The sequence below is a fragment of the Nematolebias whitei genome, chromosome 7 (assembly GCF_014905685.2).
Source record: "Nematolebias whitei isolate Nwh7 chromosome 7, NemWhi1, whole genome shotgun sequence".
NCBI lineage: Eukaryota > Metazoa > Chordata > Actinopteri > Cyprinodontiformes > Rivulidae > Nematolebias > Nematolebias whitei.
The window spans coordinates 40,258,565-40,276,064 of record NC_056504.1 but is presented as its reverse complement, the minus strand read 5'-3'; the positions used below and the strand labels follow the sequence as shown (position 1 = coordinate 40,276,064).

Below are 17,500 nucleotides of genomic sequence, written 5' to 3'. Positions count from 1 at the left end.
CTTACAGTTGGGGGTTGTTAAGGTCTTTGTTAATCTAGCTTTGTAACGTCCTTCCAACAAGCTAAAAACATGCAATTTTTGAAGTTACTTGAGACATTTTATTATGCTACATTATCGATAGTTTCTGAGCGCTCATTCAGTTTAGAGTGGCTTGTTTTGATTATGCAGTAATAAACTAATGTTCTGCAGACGTTAGCAATAGCCAAAACACAGGTTGCAATGTATTATTGTCCATTTCCACCAATGTAGTGTAAAACTTAAGTAAACCATTGACAGTACAACATGACCAGTTTGTAGAGCTCTATACAGCATATGAAAAATGAAATAAAATTTCCAACCTCACTACGAAATGGCAGACTTAACGATATAATGTTCTATATATTAAAAAACAAAATTGGAACTCAACCTAGCTTTATCTGTATGCCTACACTTGAAAATAAACATTTATTTATTGTTTACTTACTGATTCAATTTCATCACACTGCACAAACTAGGACTTCTGTTTTGGTGTAAGCTTGGCACTTGTGGAGCTCCATACATTTCAGTAAAGGCGATAAAGCAGATATACCGGTTTTATTTCCTGATTCATAGTGGGTGTGTTAGCCTGAACACAATATTTCCAAACTTTTGGTGGTAATTTTAAGCCTCAAAGGCAGTTTTTTTGTTTGTTTTTTTAGTTACTACGTGAGCTGCTGCAGGAAGATTTAAATTCCATGGTCTCTCAAGGAAAAGATTTATTCACCACTCCTTGTCTCAGCTTGTTACAGGAAATACATTGTCGGTAAATGATAAAAAAAAAAACTCTTTGGTTACAGATAGTAACTCTTAGTTTATTCAGGTCAAAGTAGTAGCTTCTTTGAGGTAATTCACTCCCAGCTATTGATTTAAAATGAACAAATGTTAGGTTTTTTTTCTGACCCGGTATGGAGGCAGAGTAATGCCATTAAAAGGGGCTGCTGATTAAAAAAAAAAAAAAAACATGCAGTTTGGAGTTATTTTAAAGTTTGTGTCTGTCATGCTTTACTCATTAGATAAAATAACATAAGAGGGCGTTTTATGAGCAAGAGGGTGATGGCATGGCTAAAGCGGCAACATTGCGCAATGGAGACTCCTTAAAGAGTCAGAGCTGAGGTGGGAGGCCATAAGACTGTGGAGAGCAACCGGAACAACATGATCTGGATCATTCCTCTGCTGCTCGTCCTGCTTTATCTGAGCCTCACACGTCAGTGGAGGTGAGTCATGTCAGTTCTTTCTGAATCATTTTAGGTGAAACAAAAAGGAGCGTTTATTGTGCTGGTGTAGACGAGCTCGCTGTGACACCAACTCAGTATTAATATGTTTATATTTTTAGGCTATTCACTGTTTTAAACAGCATTTATTGTATTCAAAGTCAGAGTTACCATATTGTTAGCAGCAGAACCAGAAGAATAAAGAAACATTGAGATTGATCACAAAGTCATAATTTGCTGCACTTTTGTCATTTTCTTTTTAATTTATCAACCCACCGAGTTCAAGTGTTGTTCATTCTGTTTGGTTCAGACCATAAAAATGATCCGATGTAAATTCAGAACTAAAATGAGGATTCTTATTTCTCATCAGTCTGGCAATGAGGTCTTGTTTGTGAATAATGTCCTAAAAGCTCAGATGTCACCCAGCAGCAATGCTTCTAGTTAAACTAGCTCTTTTTTTTTTTCTTTTCACGGCTTGTTTGTTCAATTACATGTTTTTTTTTCTCAGTTATTTTGTCAAGGATTAGTTTTTTTTTAGCTGTTTCATTCTTTTTATTATTTAAATAAGCTGCTCTCACGTTAAAACACAACAACTTTCCCTGTGTTGATTTGCAATCAGACACTTTACGTTGTAAAAATATTCTGAAATGTGATTTTACCTGGAAATAGTTTGAGCCTTTACGTTCACCACAGCTAACCCCTTTAACAGTTTGATAATATCTGCTCAGGAATGCAGTTATTTTACTGACGTTCTTTGATTTTAATCTTGTGTAAATCTAAAAACAGAAACCTATGTTGTTTTTCTTTTCTTTTTTTTTAAAGAGGTAGTAATAAACCCAGATCATTTTGTGCAGGAAGACTGAACAAAGTTTGACAGGAGATCTAAAGTTTGCATTGAGCTTTATTTAATGAAGCAGCGTCTGTACAAATGATTTATTAAAACACTGACTCACTCCCTCGGTGTGCTTATTCTTTCCTTTTCTTTTAGATGCAAGAATGAACCACCTCTCGATGTAGGAATAATCCCATGGTTGGGTCATGCACTTGAATTTGGAAGAGATGCCTCCAAATTCATAATCCGAATGCAGGAGAAACACGGCAACATTTTTACCGTAAGAAGCAGAAACTCACATACGCAGTGTTTTAAATGTGATTTTTTTTTTTTGCAATGACTTTTTGTAGTCATCAAATTTATGTATAAAGCACATTTACAAACAGCAGTTGTTACCAAAGTGCTTAACAATAAAACTGTATTTAAACGAAACTGTTGCTTAAAAGCTCAGTCTAAGTCTTTAAAGTAAAAAAGTATCTAAAAATATGTAGTTTTATTTATTTTTTCTAATGAATGTATGATAAGCCGTACAGAGTAACTAAAGCAGTATCGAATAAATCTTAAAGACGAAATTGTTGATCTTGTTTTAAAGCGCAGACTTAAAATTTTATTGTCTCTCATTTGTGATGCGCTTTAATTTCGTGCATAACTATTTTTACTGTAGTTAATGACAAAAAGTCCTCGAAGTGGTGCCATCTGGGGATTCTCTCATTCTACCAATGCCTACGTGGGCAATGATGGAGTTATAGAGAAGGGGGTGATTGAAAGGAGCAGCCTCCCTGATCTGAACCTGAATCAGTGGTGTGGTGGCAGGCCTTAATTTGTAAACCAATTGATGCCGGAACGCAAATAGTGGGTGGGCCGGTGGCGGGTGAGTGGGGGTTGGGGTCTGGGGGTCCTCCCCCAGAAAATTTTGAATAAAGTACTGTACATGCAATTTTCTGGATTTTGGTGTATTTTAATGGGTTGTTAAATAGCTACGTTTACCTACATTTGAAAACACTCTGCTTCTGTCAAGCGTCCCACCCACCTCCCTCTTACTTGACGATTCCGAGCTTACCCTTCTCCTCTGAATTCACTGTCCTGCTCGTTGTTGTCCTACTCCAGATGTGAAACCTCCAGGCGCCTCTTCCGTCTGTTCATAGCGGCTGGCTGTGGGCTCCTGCCCGACTGAATGGTTAGCTTGGCACTCACCCCCACACCACTTACTCGCTGCCCCTCCAATCTCCATTGCCACTGCCTTAAGGTGCTTCAATTCTCAGTTGTCAAACCAAGAACAATGATGAGCCTTTTTTTAATGAAAATAAACTGGACTGTCTTTTCGACATTTTGATTGCTGTTATTTTTGACAAATTAGCACCGTTGTTTTGATACTTGATATAATGTGAATAATACATCCATCCATCCATCCATTATCTTTACCCGCTTATTCCATTTTGGGTCACGGGGGTCGCTGGTGCCCATGTCCAGCAATCACTGTGCGAGGGGCGGGGGACACCCTGGACGGGTCGCAAGTCCATCACAGGGCCACATAGAGACAAACGAGACAAACGACCATTCACTCTCTCACTCACACCTAGGGACAATTTAGAGTTACCAATCAGTCTAACATGCATGTTTTTGGACTGTGGGAGGAAACCGGAGCACCCGGAGAAAACCCACGCATGCACGGAGAGAACATGCAAACTCCACCCAGAAAGGCCCCGGACCGGGGTTTGAACCAGGGACCTGCTCGCTGAGAGGCAGCAGCTCTACCAGTTGCGCCACCGTGTTGCGTGAATAATACATATCAAACATTTCTCCCATTGTGTTTTTAAGAATTTTTTTTTATTACTAATGATGACGAGAGGAGGAAGGAATACTTCTCGGACCTTCTCAAACCCACCAACATGTCTTCCATGGAGGAAGCGGAGTTGGAGGACTTCGGGGGTTGGTCTGCCCATAATCGTGGCTGAGGTCGCCGAGGTAGTTAAAAAGCTACGCAGCAGCAAGGCTTCGGTGGTGGATGAGATTCGCCCTGATTTGCTTAAGGCTCTGGATGTTGTGGAGCTGTCTTGGTTGACACGTCTTTGCAATATTGCATGGACATTGGGGGCAATGCCACTGGACAGGCAGACTGGGTTGTTGGTTCCCCTTTTCAAAAAGGGGATGTGCTCCAATTACAGGGACATTAACTCTCCTTAGCCTCCCTAGTAAGGTCTATTCAGTGGTACTGGAGAAACGAGTCCAATCGTTGGTCGAACCTCAGATCCAGGAGGGACAATGCGGGTTTTGTCCTGGCTGTGGAACACTGGACCAGCTGTTTACCCTCAGTAGAGTCCTTGAGAGGTCATGGGAGTTGCCCATCCAGTCGACATATGTTTTGTGGATTTGAAGAAGGCATTTGACCGTGTTCCTCGGGGTACACTGTGGGGGGTGCTCTGTAAGTATAGGATTGGGGTTCATTGTTACGGACTGTTTGGTCAACATACAAGCGGTGCAAGAGTTCGGTTCGCATTGCCAGCAGTAAGTCAGACCCCTTCTGGGTGAAGTTGGACTCAGCCATGGCTGCTCATCGTCACCAATTCTGTTCATAACTTTTATGGACAGAATTTCTCAGTGCAGCCAGGGTGCAGAGGGATTCCAGATCTGTGGCCTCAGGATTCATCGTGTCGTGATCTTCAGCTCTTACTGGAGCAGTTTGCAGCTAAGTGTGAAGCGACTGGGATGAGAATCGGCACCTCCTAATCTGAGGCCATGGTCCTCAACCGGAAAAGGGTGGATTACTCTCTTCAGGTCGAGGGTGAGGTTCTGCCTCAAGTGGAGGAGTTCAACTATCTTGGGGTTTTGTTCACGAATGAGGGAAGAATGAAGCATGAGATTGACTGACGGATTGGTGCAACATCTGCAATATTGCAGACTCTGTACTGGTCTGTTGTGGTGAAGAGAGAGCTCAACTGTAAGTCAAAGCTCTGTTTACTGGTCAGTCTACGTTCCTATCCTCACCTATGGTCACGAGCTCTGGGTAGTGACTGAAAGAATAAGATTGTGGATACAGGTGGTTGAAATGAGTTTCTTCCGCAGGACAGTTGGACTCTCCCTTAGAGATGGGGTGAGAAGTTCAGTTAGCCTGGAGAGACTTGAAGTAGAACCGCTGCTCCTCCACATTGAAAGGAACCAGTTGAGATGGTTCAGGCATCTGGTAAGGATGCTCCCTGGGTGCCTCCCTTGGGAGGTGCTTCAGGCATGTCCGACTGGAAGGAGACCATGGGGAAGACCCAGGACACACTGGAGAGACTATGTCTCTCGGTTGGCCTTGGAATGCTTTGGAATCCTCCCAGAAGAGCTGGAAGAGGCTGTGGAAAGAGATGTCTGGGCCTCTCTGCTTAAGCTGCTGTCCACACAACTTGACTTCGGAACAAGCAGAAGATAATGGATGGATGGATTAATGGCCCATTTAAACTATCGAACTGATTTGCAATTTAGTTGTGCTGTTTAATTATATTTTTGAATTTTTTTTTATAAAATTGCGCTGTGACTGGACTTTTAGGGATGGAGATTTTTTTAAGGGTAGAAGCAGAAATACTCATTTGAAGGGGCTGATCTTATGTGATATTAAGAAGCTTGTAAGTGGCTGTTGTGTTTAAAATGAGTGTTTATGTAATTATTTTCGGTTTACATATTCATTATAAGTTTTATTCATTCAAGGCAGGCATATTTGTTCATAAATTTATTATTAGTAAGCCTGAGATTTACCAGATCCAAGCAAACAGTTACCAGAACACACCCTGTAAAAATAAGAGAGTTCCCAGATCCTGTTCTGACAGGATCCAGTTCAAATTAAGCCCTGAGTGGTGGACTGGACATCAGGAGCACCGGGACATTTCCCGGTGGCCTGGCCCACTCAGTGATCTCCAAGGGTCTGGACTAAAGGCTCTGTTCAGGTCGTACTTGATTATTTTAAATAAACAATCCATTTTGCTCCTGTGGCTCACTCTGGTATCCACCTCACTGAAGCTCTCACAGAATGAGTAGCAATGGGGAAAGACAGATCCACCCACCCCCTCCTTTCTTTCTATGGTGCCATCTGGGCACTTCTGTCACTAATCACCATTTTTGTAGGCAGGCTGTAGTTGCAGACCCGGTTGAGTAAGTTTGTCCAGTATTTTTTTTCTTTAAGTAAATTGCAATGGTTGTTTCATGTTGGGTTAGAAGATGTTCCAACCGGACAGACGGTTTGGCAAAGTGCAGTTTTCACTTAATCCCAAAAATCAGGAAATGCGAAGGACCTCAAACAGAGGAGCTGAGCGCAGAACGTCATCGAGTCTGGCTTGGAAACATCAACCACTAGGATCCGCCATGGAAGACGTCAGCAATCTGCTCCGATCACATTTTTTCCGGTAAACAAAAAATATATATTAGTCATTTTGCTTATGTCAGAATATAACTGGATGTGTACTGGAACTGCTCTGTTCATGATTTGGCACATCTCTACTGTAATTAGCTATGCTATGCTATGTGCTAACACTGTAAACACACAGGTAACAATGTCCTGGGTTCTCGTTCCGAGTTGAACCTGTGCTCTTTTTGTCTGGAGGTTGCATGTTATTATTTTGATTAAACCTTTATTGAACCAGTTAGATCTGAATGAGACTTAAAATCTCTTTTTCAAGAAAGACCAGGTCAAGAATGGCAGCAGCACACAGTCTTAAAACCAGAGTTGTTAAAGCACACTTAAAATAGATCATGATAAATTAATTAAGAAAAACAACAGCGGGGAAAAAAACACACACATAAAGTTAAAATTGTACTAAAATATGATTAAATAACAGTTACAGTATTTACAAACAAATGTGTCAATAATTAATATATGAACACACATGCACACACGCAATGTCTATAATATACATATTTTTTGAAAATGGCAACATTGTCAGACTAGAATTATCAATTTGTTTTGTGCCCCCCCCCCCTCACACACACACACACACACACACACACACAAACTTGTGTGAATAAGCAGTGGGATGCTGTCTGTACTGAAAATATTCCATAACACAAGTTAATATTTTGGTTATTGCATTCTACATTTGTAGCATTTGTTCTATTGAATTATGTCTTTCTTCAGGAAGGCCTGCAGACATGTACGACTAGTCAAACCCAGACTGGGCTCCTACACTGAAGTTAACAGACACACTTACTCGGAGCGAGTCAGCAAAAGAACTTCAACGATCAGAGTCAAAGCAGAACAGGTAGAAAAGTTAATGACACATGCAAGCTGCACAATAATTCAAAAATATTAAAGTAAATCCAAGATAAAACTTTCTATAATCAATATAAAATTGAATGTTGATTTTTTTGACTTAATAAAAATGTTAGTAGCAAATCTGTTTATTCTGCTTTGAGTAGGCAAACATGTAGTTCTACTTATAGACTTTGTGATGCAAAGATGACAGTGTTTACAAATGTTTCTTTTTCAAAAGGTACAGATGAGTGAAGGACTGAGTTCAATCCAAAGAAAAGCTCCAGTACACAAGCTCTTCTAGACCTGGGTACAGTCTCAGACCCTAGACCTGGGTAAAGTCTCGGATCCTGAGGTTTTGACTGCTCCAGCTGATGCACATGAAGACGAGGAATCAGTTCAAGTTTGCGACATGGTGCTGCAGCAGGAGGACATACGTACATGATTATACAGAACATGCTCCTATTTCTGAAAGTCAAGTTGATTCTGAATTGCAGAGATTAATAACAGAAAATATTGTATTAAAAAAATCAGTTAAATGATGTGGAACCCTACGCCAACTTGCATATTTTATGTTTTGTACATATCAATAAAACACATTCTAAATTAGTACTGTAAGTTGCCAGAGGACAATCACTTCACGTCAGTTTTATTTATGTGCATTAGAATAGTGCCTACAAATTGTACTGTTTAATATTGTTTAATGGATTTAATATACAAATATATATTAAATTTAATATTTATATTCTGTTAAATATTTAATATTTAGATTATTGTTTAGTGTTAAAAATGTGTTTAATGCTATAGAGAATAAACCGACACATCTGCAAAGCACCACCTGTGTATCTCTCATTTGTTTCATGAACCTGTGATTGTCATATTCTTAGTGAGTTTAAAAGGGTTTATGCATAGCATAATGCAAAGCATATACTTTCAGTTTGTGTGATTTGAGGATGGATTATTGCACCACAGCAGAAACATTTATATTGTAGGTGTTCAGTTGATGATGTGCAGACAGCATGTATTCAAAGTGCACTCAACTTGACTCAATCTTGGTGGTTTGCATTAATTTGGTGGTGATGGCCTGGGATAGTATCAAATTCCCAGCCTGGATTATTGTCCCAGCCCGCCCTTGGACTTTTGTGCTAGGCATGGGCTGTCCATAACGAGCACCATGTTTGAGCATAGGGTGGGTCATATGTGTACTTGGTACCAGGCCACCTTAGGCCAAAGGTCAATGAATGATTTTATAATTGGTCGTCTGATCTGCTGCCCTATGTCTTGGACCACAGGTGTCAAACTTCAGGCCTCGAGGGCCAGAGTCCTGCAACTTTTAGATGTGTTTTTGATGCCACACAGCTGAATCAAATAAGTAGGTAATTAGCAGGACTTTGGAGAACTTGACTGCACTGAGAAGCTAATTCAGTCATATGATTCAGGTGTTTTGGACCAGTGGAACATCTAAAAGTTGAAGGACTCCGGCCCTCGAGGTCTGGAGTTTGACACAGACACTTGAGTGAAAAGAGGGGCAGAGCTATCAACTGAGCACCACCTCAGTTGGATCCGATGGCGTGGGAAGCTGCCGGACAGACATGGTAAACCTACATGTATAGTGACGATGAATTGGGAACAAATGGTGGAGCTGTCCCCTGTCCATGCAATTTTCAAATCACACCCATGGGAGAGTTTTTCACATCCCAGGGGAGGTCAGCAAGAAGTGACTTTCAGGAGCTGTGGCCTAAGGGTCATTGGTGCCTGTCATGGTGGCAACCAAAGGACCCTATGGTAGACACCAGCGGTGATGGAGGTCATCTGGCTGAAGAAGGATGCCTTCGGGATTTGGCTGTCCCAGAGGACTCCTGAAGCAGCTGACATGTACATGGAGGCAAAAAGGACTGCAGATTTGTTGGTTGAGGATGCAAAAGCTGGGTATAGGAGGAATTTGGGGAGGCCATGGAGAAAGACTTTCGGTTGGCCTCAAGGAGATTCTGACAAACCTTTCGGTGACTCAGAAAAGGAAAGCGGCCCCCTTCCCAGGTTGCGCTTGGTTTGGGTGGGGAATTGCTGACCCGGACTGAAGATATTGTTGAGCAGTGGAAAGAGCACATCGAGGATCCCTTTAATCCACCCACCATGTCTACCTTTTAGGAGCCAGATTCTGAGAACTTGGGGGAAGACATATCAATTACCATGGCAGAGGTCACTGAGGTAGTCAAATAGCTCCTCGGTAGCAGGGTGCCAAGGGTGACGAGATGCGCCCCAAGATGCTGAAGGCTCTAGATGATGTGGGGCTGTCATGTTTGAGACATATCTTCACTGTTACATAGAGGAATGGAACAACACCTGTGGAGTGGCAGACTGAGGTGGAGGTTCCCATTTTTAAAAGAGGGACCGGAGAGTGTGTTCCAGTTATCATGGGATCACACTTCTTGCCCTTCCCGGAAATATTTGGGTTCAAGGTGACTATTATTGTCATTCGCATCCCATGTGGTACATGAAGTGGAATGAAATTGTGTAGTCAAGGTCCCAGTTACACCCAAAATACAAAAATAGCAATAATATAATATAAAGTATATTAAAAAAGAAGAAATGGCATACAAGGCTCTAAGATATCTCTTGGACCCGTTGCTTCCATGTCCTGGTTACAGATAAGCGGTAGAAGATGGATGGATGGATAATAACAAGAACCCAGCAGTAACTGAGTCTCTGTATGTAAATCTTGAAAAAGAACATTTTTGTCACAATTTTATGATTTTTTTTTTCAGCTTTCTAACGTTTTCTTCAGAAAACACTAACATCACCACAGACTGTCCAATAGTTTATGGTATAATATATGATAGACATATTAAAAAAAGGTTCATATTCATGTGACAGCTTTAAAAAACATAATTTAAAGGCCTTGGAGCTGCAGGTTAATTGTTTCTCTAAGACCAAACAAGAAGCACAAAATGAACTAGCTGTTTTTTCTAATCAGTTAAAAAAAAAAATTTTTCACCTAAAAAATATTTTAAAGATATCATGTAAATTAAGAACAATGGCCTTCCTGCTACATCTTCTCTTCTCCTAATGTACAGGTGCGTGTTGCGGGCCGCTACATTACGCTTCTGCTGGATCCTCATTCGTACGATGCCGTCATCAATGACTCGGACTCACTGGACTTCAGCCGCTATGCACAGGTGCTCATGAGCAGAATCTTCAACCTGGAACTTCCTCCTCAGCAGCCGGCTAAGGCAAAGATGATGACGAAGAGGTATTCCTTCACCATTAAATGCCTTTTTGTTTTTATTTTGTGACCTCACCTGCCAAACGGCAGTTCAGAGTATCCGGCCTTCTTGGAATTCTTAGCAAAGGTGCTGGAAGGCTGAGGTCACCAAGATACTTAAAAAGCTATGTGGTGGCAGGGCTCTGGAGGTGCATGAGATCCACTCTGATTTCTTGAAGACTCTGGATCTTGTGGGGCTTTCTTGGTTGACACACCTATTCAACTGGGGGGCAGTGCCGCTGAATTAGCAAACTGGGGTGGTTCCCCTGTTCAAAAGGGGGACCGGAGGATGTGCTTCAATTATAGAGGCATCACTCTCTTTATTTTCCCTGGTAAGTTCTATTCAGGGGTACTGGAGGAGCGAGCCCGATCACTGGTCGAACCTCGAATCTAGGAGAAACAATGCGGTTTATGTCCTGACCGTGGAACACTGGAACAGCTCTTTACCCTCAATAAGGTCTTTGAGGGTTCATTGGAGTTTGCCTATCAAGCCTACATGTGTTTTGTGGACTTGGAGAAGGTGTTTGACCATTACCCTCAAGGTACACTGTGGGGGGTGCTCCATGAGTATGTGATTGTGGGCCCATTGCTACAGGCTGTTCAGTCCATATTAAAGCAGTGCAAGAATTTGGTTTACATTGTTGGCAGTAAGTCGAACCCCTTCAGGGTGAGAGTTAGACTCGGCCCAGGGTGCCTGTTGTCACCAATTCTGTTCATAACTTTCATGGACAGAATATCTCAGTGCAGCCAGGGTGCAGAGGGAGTCCAGTTTGGTAGCCTCAGGATTCCTTCTTTGCTATTTACAAAGGATGTAGTCCCGTTGGTGTCATTGTGCCGTGATCCTCAGCTCTCACCGGAGCGGTTCGCAGCCGAGTATGAAGTGGCTGGGAGGAGAATCAGCACCTCCAAATCTGAGGCCATGGTCCTCAGTCAGAAAAGGGTGGATCGCTCTTTTTGGGTCAAGGATGAGGTTCTGCCTCAAGTGGAGGAGTTCAAGAACCTTGGGGTTTTGTTCACGAGTGAGGGAAGAATGGAGCATGAAATTGACAGATGGATTGGTGCAGCATCTGCAGTATTGCAGACTCTGTACCGGTCCTGTGTGGTAAAGAGGGAGCTGAGCTATAAGGCAAAACTCTCTGTTTACCAGTTGGTCTACATTGCTACCCTCACCTATGGCCTCAAACTCTTGGGCGTGACCGAAAGAACGAGATTGTAGATACAGATGGTTGAAATGAGTTTCCTTTTTAAGGTAGCTGGACTCTCCCTTAGAGATAGGGTGAGAAGTTCAGGTATTTGGAAGAAACCACTGCTCATCCACATCGAGAGGAGCCAGTTGAGGTAGTTTGGGCATCTGGTAAGGATGCCCCCTGGATGCCTCCCTTCTGGAAGGATTCCCAGAAGAGCTTGAAGAGGTGACTAGGGAAAGAGATGTCTGGGCCTTCTTGCTCAAGTAGCTGCCTCCGCAAACTGACTTCAGAACAAGCGGAAGATGGATGGATAGAGGGATGGATGAACCTCACATGGAAGTGAAACTGTCGTGGAATCTGACTCACCAGGTCACATTCAAGGGTTTCACTGTGGGACTGTTTCTCATTTTTCTTGTTTTGTTTTTTAGATGCTTTGTATTGTTGTCAAACATTCATTAGTAGAGAAATATATTTTTATGGGTTAATGGCTTTCTGTGTATCTTTGAGAGGAGAGGAAGGAAAAAGTTTTTAAAAGTTAAAGTGATTAGAATTCAAATCTTTGAAGTGGCGTTTGGTTGAAAGGTTATGACAGTTAATATCTTACCTAATGCAGATATTTATTTGAATAACCCTAGTTTAGTTAATAGTTTTATTCTGGGAAGATTTGTGAGCTAATAGCTTGTCTGAGTGGGATGGATACCAATTGATTGTTGCTGTTTTAAAACAACAGCAGTTCATGCACTTTTTAAAATGCTTTAACTCTCAGTCACATCTGCATTACACATTAATAATGCTGTTTTGTTCTTTTTAATAAATATGTAAAGTCAAACAGGTAGTAGAAGTTTATGAAATGGCGTTCATGAGAACTTTTATGAAATTTCTAAGATTGGAGTAGTTTTTAGACATTGTCAATCCACTTTGGCCTCAGTCTCATTCTGACCTTTTATCAGAATAAAACTAGTTCAAGTGGCGGTTGTTCCAAAAGCTATCTACAACAGGTAAGATATTAATTGTTAATAATGTTTCCACAGAACCCCACTTCAAAGGATAACTTTGATACAATCTTCTTCGTTAAGTTTGTTTTGGCACACTGCTGTTTCCATACTGCATTAGTATTCTGCAACTTACTCCTTTTATGTTTCCAGCTTTTCCAGTTTTCTAAAAAGAGCGCTGAGTGGTGCTTGCTAACAAAGTGTGCCACTCAGTAATTATGCTTCTTAACTATACCATCAATCATTGACACGCATAAAAGGTGCAGCCCTTTAGTGGTGCCCCAGTTTACCTTTTCTTCCTTCACCGTTCTGTAACATTTTGCGTCTGCAGGCACTTCCTGGGCAAGAATCTGTCCACACTGAACAGAACCATGAGCCGGCACCTGGGGACCCTGCTGAAAACTGAGATGCAGCACGACCAGAGGAACTGGAAGGAGGAGGGACTGTTCAGCCTCTCCTATCGCTTACTTTTCAAGTAGGAGCAAACTTCATCCTCCCACACAAAACTGTTAAAAGAGGCATGTTTAAAAAAAAAACTTTTGCTAAACAGTTTATGCACCAGTCCAGTTGGTGATCTTCTGTTTGTAAGCACTCCACTCCATCCATGAATGTCAGGTCAGGTTTCCAGGTTTACATTTTCAGATGTGCTTCAGAACGGTCCTTTATGATGAGTCTCGTTACAAAAGGGAAGGTGGATTATGTGAAACAGGATCTGACTGTTTACTGTGATGTGAGGAGATGCTGTTTTAGGTGTGCCAGTGGAAACAAATTCAATCTCTATGTCTTGTGGTCTTTAAAAAGAAAAATCTGCGTAGGCTGCTTCATCGTTTAAAACAAACAGTTGTCATTCATGAATCATAAAGTGCTCTCACACTTCTCGTCATCTTTCTGCAGGGCGGGGTACCTCACGCTGTTTGGAGGGGAACAGAATAACAACAGCTCCAATAGTTCCGAAGTCTACAAGGAGTACAAGAAGTTTGACGGCTTCTTGTGCAAACTGGCAAGGGGGACACTGAAAGCAGGTAGAAACCGATTCTGACTCTTCCAAATGGGTTCACTGGACAACATGGTGACATTTAGACCACCTCTGCAAGTCATGAGTCAGATCTAAGCATTTCCTCACTGTTTACATCCTGCCCGACGTGGTTTTATATCACTTGTCTTGTGTTTGCCCTGTCAGTTTGCACTTACTCAGCTGCTTACATAGCGTCTGCGATTTGTGTTTTTAACGGTTTAGCTTCACCTCACAAATGTTGACCTAACTTACAACATAACATGATAGTCTGGTGGTGTTTGTCTTCATCATCCACCCAAACTGCATGTTTCCTCCAGCTGTGTGCACCATAACTCAGGCTGAGCTCCTCTCACAGACTTATCTGTTTAAAGACCCACTTTGGGATCAAATGTTTATATTTTTTCTGTGACTCACTCCTCCTTGGAATGTTTATCTCTGTGCGTGTGTGAGACAGAGGAGAAGAAGACAGCACACGGTGTTCAGAGAAGACTCTGGGAGCTTCTGGCTTCAGCAGGTCTAACTAATGACTCGGGATCAAGCATGTGGCTCCACGCCTACAGACGACTCCTGCAGGAGGACGGGGTTGACGAGGAGACGCAGAGAAAGGCGCTGCTGATGCAACTCTGGGCCTCACAGGTGAGTCAGGCCACCGAGGAGTGGCTTTCACTGTGAACAAAGAAAGGAGTTCAGTTGGAGATTAAGTTTAAAGATGAGAATAGAACACCTTTCCCAATGTGATCAAAGAGATAGGACGTCTTTGTAAATTTTCAGTGTTGTAATGTAACAAAGTAGAAATACTTTGTTACTTTACTTAAGTAGAATTTTGACGTATCTTTACTATACTTTGTTATTTAAATTTCTAGCGACTTTCACTTTTACTCCACTACATTTCCTCAATAAAATGTGTACTTTTACTCCAGTACATTTCCCTTAACCATCTTAGTTACTCGTTCCTACAATATAAAATTTGAAGAAATCTGATTGGGCAATGCCTGTTTGTTCTCCCAGTCTGCGACTTCACGCGGCCCCTTCTCTCACTTTCACTCACAAACCCAGCCCCTCCACCGCCACTTATGTGAAAACTGCAGCTCCCACTGTGAACAAGCTGGATGCATATGCAGATCTCAATCAGTCTTTGTTGACTCACAGTGGAGCCACTGTAAATTCATGATAGATGTGAAAATGATGGTAGCTCCTAAAAAGGAGGATTGGTGTTCTCCAGGACATTAACTGCTTTAGAGCAGCAAAGTGAAGTTGTTGGGCCACTAGTCGTCCCATTAATGAACACAGAGACAGATATCCAGTTTAGGGTGATTTATTTGCTGTGTTTCTTCTGGTATTTACACACAGCAGTAAACCAGTAAAGTGCAAACAAGCTTGAACAACAAGGTTCCGTCCGTGTCAGGAGAGAAAAAAAAAATCCAACTGAGGTCTGCACTTTACACAGAGCGATGCATTCACTAGCGTTGGAACAGCCACGGTGCATTCAAAAGCATAGGAACCATTAAATTCAGAAAGAACCAAGCCATAACCAAACAGAACCGAGCTCAGTAAACAAACCAACACAACAATGTGAGCTTTCTAACAGCTTTGAATGAATAATCTTTCATTGTTCAGTTCAAACTTTCCAAGTTTTTATCACTGGATATTGCACCCAATAAATGTTGTCTTGGAAATTCTAACCATTTACTTTTACTTAATACTCTTACTTTAAGAACATTTTATATGATAAATTTACTTTTGATACTTAAGTACATTAAATGTGAGATACTTTAAGACTTTTACTCAAGTAATAATTTTAAAGGAGACTAACTTTTACCGAAGTAATTTTATGGTAAGATACTTGTACTTTCACTGAAGTATCACTTTGAGGTACTTTATACAACACTACGTTTTATGTGTCCACAGAAACAAGAATTTAATAAAATGAGATGCAGTACTAGTTTTTTGACACACGAGGGTGCTGTTTACCTCAGATTAACTGAACACAGAGTTGATAGTACTGTATTCTGGGAAGTTGCTTTAAAACAGGCTTTGTTTAGTCTGTGTCAAGACAGTGCTCCTAAGGAATCATTTTTTTAGATTAAAAGTACAACATTCCTGAAGGAGTGCATATCACCCACCACCTTTCATTCCAGAGTTTTAGACTAACATCATCTTATATTTAGAAATAATGGATCTGCAGACATTTTGGTCAAGCATAAAATTTTACATGATTTCCATGCAATAATGTGAGCGTTCGCACTCCGAGTATCTGTTGTGTATGACTCTCAGCTGCTACCACGCCACAATTCAGGTCAATGTTTGTCAAATTGAGTGAGTTAAGCCAAATATGTGTTTTTAAGCAGCCATCTTGAATCACGTTGACTTTAAAAATCATTTGTGGATGTACATCTGATTATTGGTTCGAGAGATCATTTTGTAGAAGAGCGTCACTCATAGACTAAACCTTATCAGCCATGGATAACTATAATGAAGCAAAGAATCTTGTAATATACAAATAACTTTACCTAGCAATGCAGAAACATCCTTCCTTTCATTTTTAGCTCTAACAATTAGAAAAATGTATTTGTGGCTGTATTTTTATTGTTCGACCTGTTAAATTTAGCTTTTTCTAAGTTTTCTCTAACAAAGATCTTCTAAATGAACTTGATTCTGACTCAGTCTTTCCTGCTTTAGAAGTTTTTCTGCATCAAAGATCTGTCCTGGCCTCAGCCCTCAGGTTATTTACTCACCTATGCCCTCTGGATTTATTAATCATACATTTTAAATCAATGTTTTTAGTTTATAAATAAATATAAATCACCAGGAAAAGAAAATTAGAAACATTTCCATCCTATGTAGAGAATTCCTCTGGCAGTAAATGTATCAACAGTAATATAATCATACAGTACTTTGTACTTTGACCGGTACTAAGTTTAAACAGTGAAATAAATGTTTTAAATAAAATTTACTGTATAGAAGTCAGAATGTGGTAAAATATTATTTACAAACAGCGTATCTTTGATGAATACACAGTTTCTGTAATGAAAAATGTTCACTTGAAAAAAATCAGTGAATATGAGTTTATTTCCTGTGTTGCACTTCCATAAAACTCACCATTTTATTTTCAGCTCTGCTGTTTTTCCGACTGTCCTGCCTCCTGGATGCAGGCAGATGGCAGGGGACGTCGGGTTTCCAATGGCTTTCCTTTTTAAGTAAACCATCACTGCACTGGGCTGTGCCAGAAGTGATTTAATCCAGAGCATGGCTCTTCTCATCCCAGACACATGAAAGAAAACCCTCCTTATCTGTCCTCCAGCTCTATAAAAATCATTGGGCTTCTTCATTTCATTAAAAATCTGGGCTTTGTCGTGACTCAAACAGACGGTAGATTTGCGAACTGTGGGTGTCATGTGATCCATGTATTTACTGTCATCAGAAAACCACCTGCGCTGTCACTACGCAACGCCAGAGTGAGAGCTCTTATCTCCAGGCTCATGCGAGTTTCGCTCTATTTTCCAGGGTAACGTTGGCCCTGCTGCGTTTTGGCTTCTGGGCTACCTGTTGACAAATCCTGAAGCTCTGACTGCCGTAAAGAGGGAGTTTGGCCAGATCTCAAAGATGGAAAACTCAGGGACTCCTCTCCCGGACAGAGACATGAACACTCCTGTGTTTGGTGAGGAGATTTTGCTGACAGAGAAGTGATGTTTCGAGAGAAATGTTAGTGTATTTTCACTATAATGCTATATTTATTTTAGTATATATATATATATATATATA

The 17,500-nt window shown here is 41.0% G+C and overlaps 1 protein-coding gene across 1 annotated transcript; it reads left to right on the top strand.

The window, feature by feature from the left end:
* The first annotated feature begins 1,170 nt into the window (after nucleotides 1-1,170).
* Nucleotides 1,171-17,425, top strand: LOC119412831 (prostacyclin synthase-like). The gene is made up of 7 exons (XM_037679866.1): nucleotides 1,171-1,232; nucleotides 2,218-2,341; nucleotides 10,357-10,532; nucleotides 13,055-13,198; nucleotides 13,618-13,745; nucleotides 14,193-14,374; nucleotides 17,243-17,425. Exons 1-7 carry the CDS (start codon nucleotides 1,171-1,173, stop codon nucleotides 17,423-17,425), a joined length of 999 nt encoding a protein of 332 aa, XP_037535794.1.
* The last annotated feature ends 75 nt before the right edge of the window (nucleotides 17,426-17,500 follow it).